General features: G+C 36.0%; 1 protein-coding gene across 1 annotated transcript; it reads left to right on the forward strand.

Annotated features, from left to right (window-relative positions):
- Window positions 1-11,739: 11,739 nt before the first annotated feature.
- On the forward strand, window positions 11,740-16,579 carry LOC144956905 (uncharacterized). The gene is made up of 2 exons (XM_078887717.1): window positions 11,740-11,815; window positions 15,042-16,579. The coding sequence occupies exons 1-2, from the start codon at window positions 11,746-11,748 to the stop codon at window positions 15,419-15,421; spliced, it is 450 nt and encodes a 149-aa protein (XP_078743843.1). The 5' UTR covers window positions 11,740-11,745; the 3' UTR covers window positions 15,422-16,579.
- Window positions 16,580-20,861: the final 4,282 nt, after the last annotated feature.

The following is a 20,861-nucleotide window of genomic DNA, read 5'->3' on the forward strand; positions in this document are numbered from 1 at the left end:
CGTTAATAACATATACTTTATTTGTCAATTTAATCCACATTCTTTAAATTATTTACTACTATTCACGATTTTGACAGTGTCTTCATACATTATTATGTTTGGGTATCTTTTGAGATGCTCAGCGTTTATGGGTCAAAAAATAAAGGCGTCCGTCTTCTCACTAGGGCATTGTGATCGGTCATTTGACGTTACAAATCGCCATCTAGAAGGTCTTCCCATTGCCAAATTAATTTCCCAGCACCTGTACACTTTATGATGGCTCAAAAGATGCGTCCCGATTTATGATAATTTCCCAAATTTGGTAGTATAATAAAAATATAGATGAATACATGTTTGTAATAACCTTTATCTACCATCAAATATTGCGGGATCTGCACTAGTGTTAAGAGAAGACACTGTAATGCTTGTTACTAAGTCAGTACAGATGTACTCAGATGAATTCGGATCCCACCCCTCCCCCAGCCAAAAAAAAAGAAAAAGAAAAAAGAGAACTCTTTTGACTCACGCTATGGGTAAATAAAATAGGTTTTGAAATTATATATAAAAACATTAAAGGATCAAATATATAACCCAAAAAATAGAATTAGAGTTCTTCCATCGCTGCTCCTGTTGTTATAATGATCTTGGTGTAGTTGTTGTTCTTATCTTTGTCCTGGGTGAATAGAGCTATGTCCTCATTATCGCCCCCGCTTCTTGGTTGATTGGGCAGCCCAGAACAAATGCTCACACCATTACATGTTGGCTAGTATAGAAGAATTATTCTGAGAGTACCATGGACTAGAAAGAAATGGAACAATCTAGTTCTTATTGATGCAGGCCAAAGGCCCAGAAAACTGTTGACAGAAGTTAAAATGAGAAAGCTGACTTATTATGGACACATTCCGAAACACAATACCATCCAAAAATCAGTGCTAGAAGGAAAAGTAGCTGGCAGAAAGGCACGGGGCAAACTAAGAAAGTCATGGATAGGAAATGTTGAGGCAACAACTGGCAAAAAGATAATCGACGGCTGGGTAATGGCCCTTGAACGTGAAGAATGAGGTTCCGTGACATTCAACCTCTGGAGGGAGACGGAACTCCGGTAAGGAAGTAAGTATAGAACGTCTTTAGGCAGATTTTAAGGGGTATATTAGGAGCTGTATACATACATAGCTGTATATGGGATTCTGGATGTATGAGGGCTCTTAAAGTGTTGGTGATTCTGAAGTATATGCAGAATTTTCTATGTTTGTGTTTATTTCTATTTCTTCTTTCTCGTCATAAGTTACTTCTTAACACTTCAAGGTTGAGAGACGGAATGACTTGGCTTCAACAGTCATGACGTCACTTCCCTCCTAATGGCGCATATCAATTTAGTTACATGCTCTAAACTATCGGAACAATGGCGGACACCCTTATGAAATATTTCTCCGGCGAGCATAAAGGCGTATCCAGAGAAAAAAAACCCCTTAATGTTGATCATGTATTGGCTTTTACACATTCTGATCACAAGACATATGAAAAGTTCTAGCTAGCTTGAAGAATAAAAAGTAGTGTTTTTCTTTGTTTAGAACTAAGAAGGCCGCCGTTGCCGGGAGGCGTGATATCAGAGTACTGAGTCCATTTTGAATGGGCACGATCTATATTACATTTCCATGTGCTCGAGTCATTGGTCACATTGCAAAGTGTGCTCAAAATGACCCACATAGTGAAAAGTGTTCACTATTTGAGAAATATCCAACGCTACAATTTGTCATTTTCTCAGCATGACTGATGGGTATGTTTACAGCTTTCATAAACACAACTGAGCGTGTTTAGATGCATTGAGAACTGTCCATTCGTTGTCCAGCAACAAATCATGTGATTGATGACTTGGTTGGACAAAAACATGAATATAGTCGCTCCCATTGACAAAGTTATTTTTGCTGAACTTCTTATCTAAACCTTTGGTTGATATCTTTGTGGGATAGTGCGTGTCTAGTAGATGTCTTATTGTTTCTATTATCTATGACAAATTTGAAATGTTTGCTTAATAGGACTATCTTAGACACCGTATCTCACCGCTCCTCATAGATAATAAGTAACCGCAATGCAATTCTAACCAGAGTCGCAAAATTATTACTATTATTACTATTATCTTCCTGAAAAGAGTTAATTCTGTATATCATACCATAGACATAGAGAGAAGTTAAGTTATGGGAATAACCAATCACGCAGTTTAAGGCTAAAGAAAGCTATTTTACAATGACGGTGTCTTTATAAGTGGGAGCCTGATTTTCATCGCAACATAAATGTAAGACACCGCAAGTCTTCCTTACTTTCATCAGCAGTCTATTCAATAGCAAATAATAACAACATTAGTTTCTATTACCTTACTATGAAAATATTAATTAATTAATTAAATTGTTAATGAAATCTTCTAATCTGATCAATTTAGTGTGTCGAAAATCTATATATACCTATTATATATATATATATATATATATATATATATATATATATATACATATATATCAAAGAAGGAATGCTCAAAAGCGCTAAATGTCTTGCTCAAGGAAAAAACAGTATTCCGACATTGGGCTAGAATTTTAGTCCCACAAGTGGAAGTGCAATGCATGTTTTATCTACTCTACCATCCCCTGCCCCAGTTTTTAAGAAGACAGAAGTTAACAACGAGAAGCCACTTACTTCAATGTGTCTCAACTGGCATGGTGTTTTCGGATCTCTTCATTAAAACCGTCAAGTCTGTAATCATAATTCGTAATAACAAAAATTTAATAACAGCTTTGTAAAACAAAAAAAAGTACCAAACAACGAACATTTTGGGCTCAAACCCCTTCTTCAGCCAAGAGGAAAAACAATTTTAAAAAACTTAAATATACGGCTTTTAAAACAAGATTGACGACAAAGAAATATTTAGCCCAAATTAAAGTGATGTATTTTTCACTGTTTTTTTGTTGTTGGCTGAAAAAGGGCTTAAATCCCGAAACGTTCCGTGTCTGGTATTTTGTTCTTTTCTATATATATATATATATATATATATATATATATATATATTATTTATATATTTTATATCTTATGAAAAACAGCGCTTCCCAAGGACTCACGAGCTTAAGACCCATATGTCGCATGCCGAGTTCGATACTAATAGAACACGAAACCTGATTAAATATTTCTTTAAAATGACAGGATATTGAAATTTGATCACAACTTCGTTTGGAATCTCAAAGAGAATTATATACAAGGCACAACAACCTACTTTTAAATTATGTTTCTTTACTAATACGCTTCAACAGTCGTAACGTCACTTCCCTAGAAATGAAAATGCTGTAGTACTCGACATAATAGGCTTCAAAAGTCGTGACGTCACTTCCCTCGTAATGACGCATAGTAACTTAGTAACTGGCTCTAAACTATCGGAACAATGGCGGACGCCCTTATGAAATATTTCTCCGACGAGCATCCAGAGAAAAAAAAAACCCATTATAAATCTGATCATGTTTTGACTTTTACACATTCTGATCACAAGACATATGAAAAGTTCTCGTCAGCATAAAGAATAAATAGTACATATTTTCTGTGTTTAGAACCACAATGGCCGCCGATGCTGGGCGACGTGATATCAGACTATTGAATCAAAGTATAATAAGATACTCAGCATTTATGAAGAATAAAGGCGATCTAATTTATCTTATATTCTATTGTCTTGTTTTATTTAGAAACATTTGTGACATCCACATTTAACTGTCTAAGTATTCAAAGACATCAGCGTGAATACCCAGCCCCCCCCCCACTTCCCAAATAAATCTTACCCACCTTCCCCCCCCCAAAAAATACACCCTAGAAAACAGAAAAAAAACAAGAGCACTTGTACAGCGGAATTTCCATTAAACGTGCCCAAGGCGTTGTACAATGGACATATATAGGACGAGGCATGAAGCATGTAGGGTGATATTACATTTATTTTCCGACAAAGAAAACTCAATGAAAACGGTATGAGGATGTGTGTATAGAGTGTTCTCCAAGGACTTAACTATATTATGCCACTCTGATCCGGACTCGAATCCAGGACCATCCGATCCAAAGGCGAGTGTCATACCATAGGGCGACATAGTAGCAAATCATAAAGCAATACTGTGACATAAAAGGGACGGTGGCGATTCCGATATAACTCAGTTGATAATAGCGTTAGCATCATCATAACTTGTAGCTCCACAGCGTCTGTGGAGCAGACTCTTAGGTCATGATCAGTGCAGCTGGGTCCATCCTGGCATTCTCTAAGGATGTGCTCTATCGTCTGCTCTGGGCATCCATATGTACACAAGCTAGTATCAGCCATCCCCCACTTTTTCATGCTTCCAGCTGTGCTGTTCGCCCAACTTTTGCCCGAGCTCTCTTCAGTGTTACCCATTCATTCCCGGGGAGCTCAGTTCAGTAGTGCAGTTCTTCTCTAAGATCTTTAACAGCTTCATTTGCATGATTGTCATACGCAAAGATACCGAGTTGGATCATGAGTGAGGGCGATACATTTTTCTGAGCTCCCATTTCATACAACATGAATTAGGTAGCTGGATCTGTTGGATCTAGTATAAAATACTTTTATGATATATTTTAGCGTCTTATTCAAAGGGTATCAAGCCAGATGTTATTGACTGTTTAACGCTATGGAAACAGGAATAAACCCCGGCTCCGTTGACTTTTATTGTTCTGAAGGACTAATACAGCAATGATAACAATCTGGAGTTTCCCCTGGATCAAAATACAAACCAACTTACAATTAAAACGGCAACGTTAAAAAATGTCTCGTATATCTATAAAAACGGAAAAATCTTCGAGTATGTTGCCAACCACTAATTCTGGGGTTCCCAAATATTTTATACTGTCCTCCAGAACATTATAACGCATAAAGGTCAAGACGGATAATCACTGTAGCGCTAATCAGACAATATAGATTCTTGTTAACCTTTTGATAGGACGCTTGATGGATCAACGCTTTACTATTAAAATTAATGTTTAATAAACGCAAGATTTTATATAAGACAGTATCCACTATTTGTGCCCAATCGTTTTACAGCGTATCGCAAGCAAAAAGCAAGACTGAAAATATAAATAAAGACAAACATCATATTTATTTTAAGTTGTACGTCAGAGCCATTAGGCTCATGAAGCCGAAGCTTATCCCGGTTTCTATAGCACGAAACGGACAATCGCAATCTCTAGCCTTTTTGAATAGGGCTCTAGTCTATGGCAAAGCACTTTGATCTTGAACTTTTTTATATAGCGCAATATCCACTATACGTGCTCAAAGCGCTTTACAGGGGATCCCTGGCCAACAGCTACATTTAACAAGTAGGATGACACATGACGCCTGTTAGGCGATATTACATTTTTTTTCGGACAGAGACAACGCTGCTGACGGCCAGGTACTCATTTTACACCTGAGTACGGTGAGAGAATGTGAGTTATGATCCTTTTCTAAGGACTCAACTATGCGCCGAGAGAGGCTCGAACCCAGGATCTTCCGATCCGAAAGCGAGTATCATACCACAAGACGACATAGCCGCAGATCTAACAGATTCAGCTACCAAATCACTGCTGGAAGGACAGGATGGTCAGAAATAATTTCAACGTCACCCAGTATCGTTCTCGATCCCTTTGCGTATGAAGCAAGTGCTCTATCAGCTGGGATATTGGGACTCCCGACAGCCTGTGAAGCCATATCTAAATTTATTGTTTTCTTAAAGATAACGCTGATACCACTCAGGTACCCATTTTCACCTAAGTATGGTAAGAAATTGTGATTACAGAACTTACATTTTTTTACAAGGCGTCAACTTTGCACGCCCACTAGGGGATTCAAACCTAGACAACAAAACTGCCCAAATTAAATCAAAGCACTGTTTTGAAAAACAAATAGGAAATGTGGGAGGGCGAAATATCTGAATGGATTGGTCATTGCACTTATAATTAGAGATCTTGGCTGGAGCCCCGCTTTTTACATCAACTTTTTCCCTTTGGGGGTCCTGAAGGCTCAGTTGATGCAAAAGGGCTGAGATATATCTGACCCCACCCCCTGTCCATCCAGAAGTTATTGAGTAGTTGGGTCTGTTAGATTTCGCGGAAAGTACTTTGCGATAGACTAGCGTCCTATCAAAAAGGTGACACTCAATTGCTATTCGCTCCGGGGAAAAAACTTCGGCTCCATTAGAGCCTAATGGATAATGGCTCTGAAAGCTACTTCTTTTTACTTCCGTTTTAGGGATGTTGGTTGAAGCCCCTATTTACACTTCTGCTTTTTCCCTTGAGCAGGGGATTTAACCCCTTTTGGTAACGTTGCGGGGTTCACCTGAGGCTTACGGGCTATCCATCTTCCTTAAGAGACAAGAAATGAAAAAAAAAATCAACATGAGGATGAATAAATAGAATTCTATTTTAAGTTTCAGATTTTAATATTTGTTTATTATTCATCTATTTTTTTCATTCCGTTCATCATTTTTAAAAAATAGGAGAATTGAATCAGGACCTTTTGACATAATATCGTATATTTAAAAGTTCTATCGTTTTCTCGAAAAAAAGTAGTCTATTAATTATTATTCAATGACCTTGTATTATGGTTTGATTTTTATATTCTACAGCAGCATAAATTGTACTTTAAAAAAAAAACAAGAAGAAAAAAACAGTTTAACAATGAAAATAAATGGCAATTCATTTCAAATCTTAACATTTCAATTAATATTCAATAAACCTCATCATAATCTGACAGATTGGATCGCTTTCACAATGACCACGACAGAAGCGACAATGAGACAAATTTGTCGTTATAAAAGCCAACCAAATATATGGGGAATGAAATTCCTTTTGATCAGACATTATCTACCGACTGAACACGTTAAAAATGTGATTCAATGACTTGACGCGGTATTTTGTTGGCGTGAATCGGGCAACAAAAATTCTATTTGAAGTTAAATTGAACGGACATATGACATCTTAGTTATTGTTACATTAAGACGTTATTATATTCATTATCTTTAGTTGGGAAGAATACATAGTTTTTACTCCTTACTGTCGTTGTAGCTATCAAATCACTGCTAAGTGCGACTATGTTGTCTAGTGGTATGACACTCGCTTTCGGATCAGAAGGTCCTGGGTTCGAGCCTCGCGCTCGGCGCATTGTTGCGTCCTTGGAAAAGGCTCTTTACTCACATTCTCTCACCGTACTCAGGTGTCTTTGTCCGAAAAATTGTAATATCGCCTAACAGGCGGCATATCACGTCCTATATGTTAAATGTTGCTGTTGACAAGGGACCCCTTGTAAAGCGCTTTGAGCATAATTAGTGGATATGGCGCTATATATATATATTAATTTGTTTTTTGAAAAAAAAGCTAAATTTTAAGTGGAGGGGAGGAGGGGGGGGGGGGAGGATTTAATGGCTATGTTTTTTTTTACAAAGGATTATAGGAACGCCTTGTAGTATTTTGAATTTCCTCTTCTAACTCTAAAGTAAAATCGGGAATTCCCTTGAAGCAAAAAGGTATAATAATGATCAACATGTACTTTTTTAATAGGTCTGATTTCCCAAATTCTGGTCTCATTGTTGTAATGGAAATACTCTCAAACCAACCCAAAATAGTCTCCATTACAACAATGTTGAAACGTGGCTGTCAAATAAACATTTTATGGAATGTGAATACTGAATGCACAGTGTCTGTCACTATAAATACCCGTCACGTTCATTTGATCTGTATGTGTAATTAAAATGAAGCTTACAATCAATTTCACATTATTATATATTTCTTCGAGCTTCAAGCAGCAACAGTTACATTACCAAGTGTCTGTGACTGTAGAACGATAGAGATCAGATAATATTATCTTATTTTATCAGAGACCAACAGAGTGGAAATTTGTTCTCAACATATTTTCGTTATAAAAGACGTGCCCTGATAGACAACTTAAGTCGAGGGTCAAGTCTGTATAACGTTTTCATTGTAAAAAAATACTTTCTTTTAGTTTAACGTGGAGATTTAGAGCGGTCTTTCTAGGAGAGGGAAGGGAAATTTATTTGACTGACACAACTAACACCACGCTACCTTGACTCTCACTTTAACTCTCTCCTTATCAGCTATGTTTAGAATTTTCCCCGAAAATTCACTCCAATCCAACACAAGAATCGACTTTTCTTAAACAAAAAAGTAACAAGTGAGCTCTACAGAAGTGTTTAGTATCTATAGCTGTAATCAAAGCATTTCTTCAAATTTTGTGATGTACAAGAGAAATCAGAATGAGAAAATTGTCTGTTGCATCGTAACGAATGTGACGATTTTCCTATGGGGGGTAAGGAGAGGATTAATGGCCTTCATTTTAGCAGATGAAAATATCAGGAGACCAAATATATAAGTCGGGATTAGAAATAGATTTTAGTTTAATTTAAAGAGTCAACAACCCCCCCCCCCAATAAAAAACAAACTAAAAAAAAAAACAAAAGAAAAGAAAACAACCCCCCCCCTCCCTGAAACCCCCCCCCCCAAAAAAAAAAAAAAAAAAAACAAAAAAACAAAAGACAAAACAAAACAAACAAATAAAAAAAACCCACAAAAGACAACAATAACAAACACACAAAAACAAAACAAACATCACACTATTGTGCCTTACTCCTCCTATGTTTTTAAAAAAATATCATTTAAGTGACGTAAAGATAAATACAATATCAGTTCGGTGCAAGGTGAAGGTTTCGGACTGGATAATTTTTTATTTAGCAAGACGGAGAGAAGAGAGCTGTTATTATATATAGAATCGTAAACTCCTGCGTTTAAAATATCGAACGATATTATCGTATCCTAATGGTCGCGCCGAAATCCTGGGAACCGTTTCGTTATTTCCAATGCATAAGATTTAGAAGCTTAATATTCTGACACAAATTTAATAGATAGTTGTTATCTGAACTTGTTAAACTGTTTTGACACGGTAAGAAACGATTAATGAGTTTTTAGTCTTAGAGGCAGAGACTTATTGTCTTGGATTTTACTAGATAATTACAGTGGAGTTTTCAAAAGCTAAATTTTACCTTAACTCTCTCCTAACCAGCTATAGGAAAATCGTCACATTCGTTACGATACAACCAATATTTTTCCTATTCAAATTTCTTTTGTACGTCATAAATGTACAGTGTGTTGTACAACATATTTTGCTAAAGAAATTATGTATCGCTAGAACTTATTGTGTTTGAGTGATAAAAAATATATTTTTGTGTTAGTTGGGTGTGAAGTTTTGTGGACAATCCTGAAAATGGCTGGTAAGGAGAGAGTGAACTCTTTCTCATGACTTAATACTTTATTAAAAAAAATATTTGTGATGAATCTCATTAAGAGAAGACATTATGACACCGCCTTACAGCCTCAAATGTACAATATATCGATAAACTAGTAACATTGAGTAATGGGGACAGCGTGACTCAGCGGTACGGTCTTTGCTTCGTACCCGAAAGGTACCGAGTTCGATCACCCGCCTCTGCGCTGTGTGGCCTTAAGCAGTCAACATCGCCTAAGCTCAATTTGCGGCGCTGCACGGCGGCTATCGCCTGGATTATTCCAGTCTTCCCTTGGAATAGACTCTAGAGACAAATTTCCCCCATGGAATGATAAAGGGAATTTTATGTATTATTACTTGTAATATTGAGGCATTTAAACACTCAGTTGACACAAACCTTCATACCTTGAAGCACGTATACAATGAATAAGATTTGTTTTTCAGAGATAACATACCTATGATCAACAAGCGTGTGGTGAAAAATGATTCACATTGAGCTTGAGCTTCAGCTTTTATATAGCGCAATATCCACTAAACGTGCTTAAAGCGCTTTACAACTGGTCTCTGACCAACAGAACCACGTAACATGTAGAACGAGACATGACGCCTGTTAGGCGACATTACATTTTTTTCCGACAGGGACAACGCTTTTAATGGCCAGCTACTCATTTTACACCTAAGTACGGTGACAGAACGTGAGTAAAGAGATTTTTTCGAGGATTCAACTATGCGCCGAGCGAGGCTCGAACCCAGGACCTTCCCATCCGAAAGCGAGTGTCTTACCACAAGACCAGCGCCGCACCACATTGCACCGACTTGATCTTTTGATTCTATCTACGATTTTGTGTATTTATAATGTCCACGCATCAATTTGATAATTTTCTATTCATTTTTTAAATATTATATTTATAAGATTTTCAAAAACAAAACGGTACTTAAAGGTATCAAATTAAGAAATTAAGGAGCAGGTACCAGTGTAAGATAAAGAACTGAACAAGTGTGTATGAAAGGTGCCAGCCAGACAAAGCTTTGATATGATATGATATGATATGGTGTGATATGATATGATATGATATGATATGATCTGATGTGATATGTTATGATATGATTTGATATGATTGATATAATGTATATGATATGATATAATATGATTGATATGATGTGATATGATATGATGATGTGAGTATGATATGATCTGATTGATATGATATATATGATTGATATGATGTAATGTGATATATATGATGATATTGATATGATATGATGTGATATGATATGATGTGATGTGATGTGTTCTATGGAAGGAACATTACGAGCTCCTTAAAGTAGAGCCCTATTGCGGGGCTAGAAGTTAAAGTCAATTGTTGGGAGATGTTCATTACTCATATTTATTATTTTCTCAGCAAGGCAGCTGTAAAATGAGTAAGTGGTTGATATCATTTTTAAAAACCAAAACTATTGAGGTCATATACATAGCGCAGTACCCACTAAAAGTGCCACAAGCGCCTTACAAAGGGACAGCAACATAAAATTTAGGACAGGACACGACGCCTGCTAAGCGGTGTTCGAATTTTAAATCCTTCAGATACATTTTAACGACGAAGTTGTCATTTTGTACACTTGAGTATTTTTCATGTGTTGCTGTTGGCCTCTGAACAATTATAAGACTATTTACTCATATTATTTCGGTGACGGCAATGACGATGATGATGATGATGATGATGATGATGATGATGATGATGATGATGATGATGATGATAATGATGATGATGATGATGTTAATGATTATTTTGTTGAACAATCAGAGGAAGAAGACGAAGAAGAAGAAGAAGAAGAAAATGAAGAAGAAGATGCCAATGATGATAATTATAACGATAATAAAGTTATATTGATGACACTGAAGAAGTTGATAATGATAGTAATGATGATAATGATGATGTATTAGACGGAAGAGGAAGAAGATGGAGATGAGGAGGAGGTTATGACTGTCATAGAACTGTAGGAACAAGGACCTTAATTATTATATTTAGTATATAAACAATATGCGATAAATCTAGTGCAGGCTTTAATCGCAAAACCATTGAACAGTCGTTCTCTAGAAAAACCATTATCTAAAATATTGGCCAGAAAACTAGATCTTTAAATATATATCGCATTTTGACCCTAATTTTGGCAAAATCTTTCTCATTCCCTTCGCAAAGTCGATGGTATGAGAGTTTTTGCAATGTTGAGAGTCATTTAAATCGATCGATATTTGAAGAGATGAGTTTGTTTTCTGGCCACCATATGTTGTGTGTTATCTTCCTGACATAAATTATAAAAAACACCAGTTAAGTCAGGTTTTGTGTACCACCTGTATATTTATATGTATATGCGTGCTTTTCTTTTCTTCATTATTTAAAACCATAACAACTTCACGTAGTGTAATCCCCAACCAGAGAGTGTGAAGATTGTCTTCTGTCATGGCGGGATTCATCAAACACATGCTTTACGTCATAATCACCATTTTTGTTTATGGAATCCAAGACCGAGGTAATTCTATAGAAAAGGGATGAAGAAGTTCATTATAACTTATAATACATAATTCATTATAACTATAAAAATATATAATTCATTATAACTATATATTCAGTAACTAAAAAATTGATAATCGATGATATTTACTTAATTTTTTTACATATATTCATTCAGTAATTGATTTATTAAACTGTTTATGTACATATCTGTTCATTTTTCAACTTGTTGAACAAATATATTTCTTTATGTAATATTTTACGAAGACCAAAAAATAGTCTTGATTATGAAGTTGAGCATGAATCAGGTAAAATCACATAGATCTACAAGTGTTTCTAAACATGGCTCACTGTCGTTTTAAATCCAGAATTTTATATTTAATACTTACCATTTCATTAAGATCTCTTTTTAGTTTCAAATATTAGTTGGAGTAACATCACAGTATGGGTAATTCACCTCTATTTCTCTCTCTCTCTCTCTCTCTCTCTCTCTCTCTCACACACACACACACACACTCTCTCTTATTTTCTTTCTCTCTCTCTCTCTCTCTCTCTCTCTCTCTCTCTCTCTATCTATCTCTTTCCAGTCGTCAAGGAATGCGTAGGATGTTGGAAAAAAACCCTTTCCCTTGTAGTACATAGTATATCCTTTGTTAACCCCAGCAGTTCCTGCCTGATGTCTTTTTAGTGATGCCATTCTAGATCTTTTCTTTTTTCTTTTTACTCTTCGCGTTCTTTTTTACTCCATAATCATATCCTTCAGCCCGATCTTCCTCAAACCATCTTCTCATCAGAGCATTGTTCCTTTGTCAGATGGTAAGACAGGATTAGTGGCCCAGTGGATGCATCTACCTTCATCCATATGATTGTGTCTTCATTTGTCTTTTGCACATTGTAAGGACCTTTCGGATTTTTCTCCTGAAATGTTCATTAAATTGTTATAGTTTTTTCTGTCAAACCTTGTATTAGTTCATGTTTCAATGATATGAGACCAAGCCTTAAAACCATAAGTATGATTTTACTTCTCCTCTTCCTACTGCTCCTCTCCTCCAACTTCTCCTTCTTCTTCTTCTTCTTCTTCTTCTTCTTCTTCTTCTTCTTCGTCTTCTTCTTCTTCTTCTTCTTCTTTGTCTACTACTACTACTACTACTACTACTACTACTACTACTACTACTACTACTACTACTACTACTACTACTACTACAAGTTTTAATTCTTCTTCCTTTTCATTTTCTACATCTTCTTCTTCCTCTTCCTCCTTCTCATCCTCCTTCTCCTCATCCTCCTCGTCCTGTTCCTCCTCTTCCTCCTGTTCCTCCTCCTACCCCTGTTCCTCTTTCTCCTCCTGTTCCTCCTCCTCCTCCTGTTCCTCCTCCTTCCTATTTTTCTTCTTCTTTTTCTTCTTCTTCTTCTTCTTCTTCTTCTTCTTCTTCTTCTTCTTCTTCTTCTTCTTCTTCTTCTTCTTCCTACACTACTACTACTACTACTACTACTACTACTACTACTACTACTACTACTACTACTACTACTACTACTACTACTACTACTACTACTACTACTACTACTACTACTACTACTACTACTACTACTACTACTACTACTACTACTACTACTACTACTACTACTACTACTACTACTACTAGTATTTGTTCCTTATCTGTTTTGTAGAGGTTGCATGTATCTGTAGACGACCATTAGCGTGGCTAGGGTTCCTTTTAGAAGGGTCCCCGAGACCATTGTTATTTCCGATCGTGTTACAGTTAGTCTTTCTTTATAAGTCAAAGGGACAGACGAAAAATAACATTTTTGTCCGATTGGAACTTAGATCTGACCTTTCGGGGGTCACATAGACGTCAAACAAGATTAATTTTTTGGTTAAATTCAGAACTCAAATACTATCAATAATTTTATAACTTGCATATAACCAAAATCTTTTATAGGATCTAAATATTTGTTGACAAAACAAAACTTTTCAAGAAATATATAAGAGCAACTGAATAAGTTTAAATATTTTGTAGATCACAACAAAAGCAGGTAATATTTAATGGAGTTATTGCCCATTAATGCTTGTAACTAATTATAACACTCGTAGTCTATTGGGAAATCAATACCAGTAAGTCAAATAACAAAATATATTGTGGATTTGTTATGAACCGGTAACCAAAAAAACTTATGTATATTGTCTCAATTCAAAAGAGTTATTGTACTTTTTCAGTTTTTTTTTTACTGCAGCAATTCTCTTCTTGTGAAATGCCTCGAAACTGTTAACAAAACAAAATATTGGTAGACAACAAATGGAAGCTACTAGACAGACGAGCATGAGATGTATCATTGGGTACTCCTCAATATGATAAAACAGGTGTAAAGGTATATTATACATACCTAAATAATTCTTTTAGATGAGCGCTATGGTTATCCAAAATATAAGACTTTCAAAGAATCTATACTTTTTTCTAGAAATGTTCGACTTTTCAGTTAAATTGGAGTCTTTTTAAACCCTTTTTTCTTCGTGATATGGTTGTTCTCAATGGGCCATTACTCGATCTGTAGTATTAATCTTTAAAGGATGGTAAGTCTGTCAAATATTGTTAATTGCAAATTTTATTCTTTTATTAGTATTGATGCGCTAGACATTCCTTGAAAAGGGATATATTAATATATATATATATATATATATATATATATTTATATATATATAATATATATATTAATGCTCACATATAAACCAAATCGAGGGCAATAGCTCAAACAAATTGAAAGGAATTTCCTCAAAACCTGTGTCGGTGAATTGGTCAACAAAAATTAATGATTTATTTCCGTTGTTAAAATGTTTAATTTTATCAAAAGTTTCGATGAAATTTTATGTTAAATGTAGCTGACCTTGAACTTGAGTGACCTCTGGATGACCTTCAAGTGGTCGAATTGAAATTCCAATCGGCCTGTATCTGGTGTCCTTCTCGTCTCTAACCTGGCCGTTAATTAATTCCGTGTCATAATCGGCGTCCTTGTAATTTCGGCAGGTTGTAAAATTAATAATGCTGGTGTTATAAAAGTATGTACGCGACGCTGTGAGCAAAATATGTATGAGTTTTTTTTTAATCCTCAGAAAGTTAGGAGGGATTTGAAATAAATCAATACGCTCCTCCTCTTCCTCCTCCTCTTCCTCCACCACTACTGTATTGTATGAATGTTTACTTAAACCGGGATAAACTGTTTATAATTTATTGTTTGAATTCTATCCCCAGGTTTGGCACTTAAGCTAGTGTTCGGCTCTGATAATAAGTTTGATTATAAGCACGTAACGAATTATATACTAATATTATGCCATTTTCCGGATTCGTCATTTAACGAGGAAGCAAAAATAATTTTTTCAATGAAGATCAAAGGACCGGGCGATAAACTTTATGGTGAGGCAATCAGCAATGATATAATTACATATAGACCAGACTCCAAATATAACCGGTTTGATGCTCACATTGATAAAACCCCAAGTAGAAGTTACACGTCTCTACAACTTTGGCATGTGAAGGAAGACGCCGGGCAATATCAGTGTATCGTACAATATCTAGATAAGAACGGAAATTTTAAGGAAATGTCGGATGGAGGCGAGGTGCATGCTCTCTAATCAGTTGTGACATACTTTAAAACAAATCTCAATGGCGACAAAGACATTCAAACATGGAAAATTACCCATGTGGAAAAAAATAAACTATAAAACAAACCTTAAAGGAATTATTTCCCATTTGATTTTAAAATCCCACAACCAAACCAAAACAGATAAGGACGCATCCATCTTGTCAACGAGGTATCCTGTGAAGAGGTCGGAAAATAAACAGGTGACGTTATTATTTTCAATAACAAAAGTCAAATGAAAAGGAAGGATCAATTTCATTCACGAAGACATATCGTTTGGACGTTTAATGTTTTCACTTTGTCAATAAAACACGATGCTGAATTAATCACTAAAGACAAATTTTATTTCCTTCATTTCTAAGAGCTAGAAACAGCAACATTTGCATTGTCGCCTATTAATTATCATTAATGTATTTGTAATCGTGGTCTAGATTACGACAAAAGTACGTATTATTTAACGTTGTTGGTTTTAACAAATATCATTTTTAGCCGCTATGTCTAACGAAAATGTGGTTATTTTATTATGTGGAATGGGGTAACTATGGCCAGTTGGGATGACTATTGTTTGATGTACTTCACCCTCCCCCACACTTCAGAAAAAGAACATCGGATACGTTATTTCAATGTCGAGATATATCAAATAATGATGTAGAAAAGTTGACATTTGGCCCTGGATGGATAAAAATGTTAGTCGTCGATCACTTTCTTTGCACATCTCAATATCAACGAGACATCATAACCTTCAATGAGTTTTTAAGATTTTTATGCATTCTTCACAATCTTCATTGGATACCTCTTTCAGAAATTGTCGATCTATACTGCGAATAAAATGACCACTACATCTATGCTTTCATATCAATGCTGCTTGAGAAGGACATTCATTGGGTAACACATATACATATTTTACGTAACCAACGCTCCGATTTGGTATAAATTCGGGATGATGCTAATTAGATGGTCTATTTTGGTTAATGACTGAATTGCGACATTTCAACGAATTCGGTGTTTTTTATTTAGGAGCTGATTGAGAAAATTGCTTATCTATCTAGTAGAGAAATAAAGTCTGTAATTCCAAATATTTTAACATTTTCTCAGTATTTCTTGTCTGATTTTTATCCCGGCATAATTTCAATTGAACGCCATGTTGTCAATAAATATTAGCAGAAACCAATACGTCTGAGTTTGAGTCTGATTGTTGAAATCATCTGTTATTTTTTTGTCTCGTGCTCGTTACTCGTTATTATGTATTAATACTAAGAATGTGTCAATAAAGATGAGAGAAGATAGATTGAAATGGTTTGGACATGTAAAGAGACGAGGGAGGGAGTACTTGGGAAGGAAAGTATTGGACTTACAAATAACGGGAAAGAGGAAAAAGGGACGCCCAAAGACTAGATGGTGGCATAAGGTAAAGGATGATATGAGAGAACTGGGCCTAAAGTAAGATGATGCCCTGTACCGAGATGCATGGAGGTGTGGCATTCATTATGGCAACCCTGCAAACTGCTGGATAAGCTGAAAGAAGAAGAAGAAGAAGTGCTTTTGTTACTATAGCTGAAATTGATACCCACGCAGCATTGTTTCTGTGTTTTCATATTTTCAATATTTTTACTTGAATCCAGAAATTGTCCTTTAAAAAAATTATTTACATCATCGTGACTGCGATCATGCGTTGTATATTTTGAAATTTGTTTTGGACAGTTTTCATAGAAGATTTTAAAGCAATCTACAAATCTTTTCATCATACATTGTCTCTCACCGTCCAGTTGTAAATGTTTTATCTTATCGTCATAAACTGGGTAGGGTTCCTGACTCCCACAGGGGGCAGGGGGGAGGGGGGGAATGGGTACATAATGTGTCTTCTATCTCCTTATATCTGTTTTCCAACATGCTTTCTGTTTTTGTCATGGCCCTGCCCGGAGTCCTAGCTGGGAGGGAAACAGTCAAATGCATAGTTATTGTTTTCGGAGATGATATTTTTTCCTTGTAAATCATATCTCTATTATGTATTATTATTTTGTTATTTTGATTGTATAATGTAAGCATTTTAGTATATTTCTCTTTGTTGGATTTTGTGCTTGTGTCCGGATGAGACTTATAGGTGATCTCAAACTAAGTAGATTGATCGTATGCTCTTGGAACATAACCTGTTCCCTATTTGTACCATCCCCCTTGTCTTACCTAGGGTTCTTTCATTGAAATTCTAGAACTTTTTACCATCCCATTGTCTTCCTTTTTACTGGCGCTGATAAAACCTAAATGTGTTGCAAGCGCCGTAAAACCCTTAAAAACAATAAAACAAAACAACATTATCGTCATAAATGTAGTTTCTGTGATTTTCCTACCTGCTCCCTACTATAGCGGACAGCGTGGCTCAGCGGTACGGTCTTTGCTTCGTAACCGAAAGGGTAACGAGTTCGATCACCCGCCGCTGCGCTGTGTGGCCTTGAGCAAGTCACCTCGCCTTAGCTCAATTTGCGGCGCTGAATTGCGGCTGACACCTGGGTTATTACAGTCTTCCCTTGGAATAGACCCTAGATACACATTTCCTCTATTGGATGATTAAAGGGAATTTTATTCTATTATTTTATTATTTATTATGATTATGATGATGACGATGATGATTATTATTATTATTATTATTATTATTATTATTATTATTATTATTATTATTATTATTATTATTATTATTATTATTATTATTTCATTATTATTATTATTATTATTATTATTATTATTATTATTATTACTATTATTATTATTATTATTATTATTATTATTATTATTATTATTATTATTATTATTATTCTTCTTCTAGGTTCCATGCCTGGTCCAGGCTTCGGATACTGCATGAATTATCTCTCTCCATTCCTCCCTGTCTCTTGCTTTTTCAAACAGCTCTTGGATTGTTAGGTTGGTGAAGCCCTTCAGTTGGTCTATGAGTGTTTTTCTTTGTCTCCCCCGGGCGCGTTTACCAGGTATTTTTCCACAGCTTGCCAGGTATTCCTTCTTATCTTTCCTTACTATGTGTCCGAAAAAGGATAGTTGTCGATCCACTATTAAGGGCATTAGTTTCCTTTGTTGGTATGTTTGTTTTAGCACTTCTTCGTTCGTTTTGTGTGCAGTATACGATATTCTCTGCATCCTTCTCAAGCACCACATTTCAAAAGCTTCAATGTTCTTTTGTGTTTCTGCATTTGTAGTCCAGCTTTCGCATCCGTATAACAAGATTGGCCACACGTAGCACTTCAAGACTCGGAATCTAATCCCGAACGACATCTGTTTGTTTTTCAAAATGTTTCCCAGGTCCATGAAGGCCTGTTTGGCTTGAGTTATTCTTGCTCGTATGTCTCGGTTACATCTTCCATCTGTTGTCACTATTGAACCTAGGTACTTAAAACTTTCTACGTTGGTAAGTTGCTCGCCGTGAATCGTTATATTGCAGGTGTTGTTGTTTTCGGGGTTTTTCTGTATTACCATGCATTCCGTTTTGGTGATATTCACTTCCATTCCCTTGGCTTCACTATCTACTACCACTTTGTCAACAATCTTTTGAAGTTGGATTTCTGATGTTGCAATGAGTACCGTATCGTCTGCGTATCTTATATTATTTATGTTGTGACCTCCCACTTTTATTCCCTCCATATTATTTATGCCCCTCATGATTGTTTCTTGGTATAGATTAAACAGATCTGGTGAGGCAACACACCCTTGACGGACTCCTTTCTTAATAGGAATGGAATTTCCTGTAGAGTTTCCGATTTTGATAGATGCCTGCTGGGTGTAGTATAATGTTTGCATGAGTCTGAGGTCTTTCTCATCAGCGCCAATGGAGTGCAGTTGTTTTAGTATTTCTTCGTGGCGTACTCTATCAAAAGCTTTTTTGTAGTCGACAAAACAGAGGTATAGTGGGGTCTGAACCTGTATAGCTCTTTCACTTAAAACACGGAGGAGGTATATTGCGTTCCTTGTCCCTCTGTCAGGTTGGAATCCATATTGTTCTTCTGCGATTTCGGGGTTAATCTTATTCCTTAGCCTGTTGATAATTATACGCAACAGTATTTTGTTGATGTGGCTTATTAAACTTATAGTTCTAAAATTTTCGCATCTGACTGCACCTGCTTTCTTTGGTATTGCTATGAAAATAGAGTTACAGAGATCTTCTGGAATTTTCCCAGTATTGTATATATTGTTGAATAATATGTGAAGTTCATCAATTGCTAGATCTCCTAGGCTTTTTAATACCTCTACAGATATTTCATCAGGGCCTGTTGCTTTACCATCCCTCATTCGTTCCATGACATGTTCAATTTCACTTTTGGTGATGTTTGGACCGCTTAATGGTTCTTTGAATTTCAGTGGTGGTTCATTTCTATTTGGATCATTGTACAGTTCGCCTATGTATTCTACCCATCGGCTTTCTATATGTTGTTCTTCAAATAGCAGATCCCCTTGTTTGTTTTGGATACAACTTCCTGCTGCTTTGCTTTTCCTTTTCCCTGATAGTTCTTTTATTCTTTGGTGAGCTTGTTGGGGGTTGGGTTTGTATTCTCTTTCGATTTCGCAGCATTTCCAGTCTAGATAGTTCTCGTGTGCCTCGATGCATTTGGATTTAATGTGGTTGTTCAATGTTTGGTATTCTGCAGACCCTCTGTTGCATTTTCGTCTTTCTTCAAATAGGTTTAGAATTTCATTTGTCATCCATTCCTTTTTGCTGTTTATTTGAGCTATTGGTAAATGTTTTTCTGCAGTTGCTTTGACACACTTTTGGAATATATCAAATTGTTTTTCACATTTTTCGTTATCAGGTTCACTTTGGCTTTGTATCATGAGTGCATTTTCAAATTCTTCTCTCATTTTTGTTTGTATGCCATTGTCTTTGCATAACCTGTAATCCCTCTTTATTCTACCAGCCGTTCTCTGAATAGCTTTAAACTTTATCCTTACTGTACAAACAACTGGGACATGGTCACTGTCTACATCGGCGCCTGGGTAGGTTTTGCAATTTAATATGCCATTTCTGAATCTTGATGATACTGCTATAAAGTCTATCTGGTTCCTTGCTCTGTCCCCTGGTGATTGCCATGTCCAGGTTCTTCTTGGGTGTTGTTGAAACCAGGTGTTTGAAATCATTAATTTATTTGTTCTACACCAATCTGCCCAGATGTTTCCTCGTTCATTTCTGTCTCCGAGTCCATGTGGTCCGATTATGTCACCATCTCTGCCTCTGCCAATCTTAGCATTTAGGTCCCCCATTACCATAAGGACTTCTTGTGATTTACACATTCGTTTTGCTTTGTCTAGTGAATGGTAAAACTCTGTCATATCTGCATCTGTCGCCTCTTCTGTTGGTGCATAAACTTGAATAATATTGGTGTCAACTACAGGTCCTCTTAGCTTAACCAGCAAAACTCTGTCTGAGATTGCTACGT

Source organism: Berghia stephanieae, chromosome 11, assembly GCF_034508935.2.
Source record: "Berghia stephanieae isolate SIO BIC M18660-M18661 chromosome 11, UCSD_Bste_1.3, whole genome shotgun sequence".
Lineage (NCBI taxonomy): Eukaryota > Metazoa > Mollusca > Gastropoda > Nudibranchia > Aeolidiidae > Berghia > Berghia stephanieae.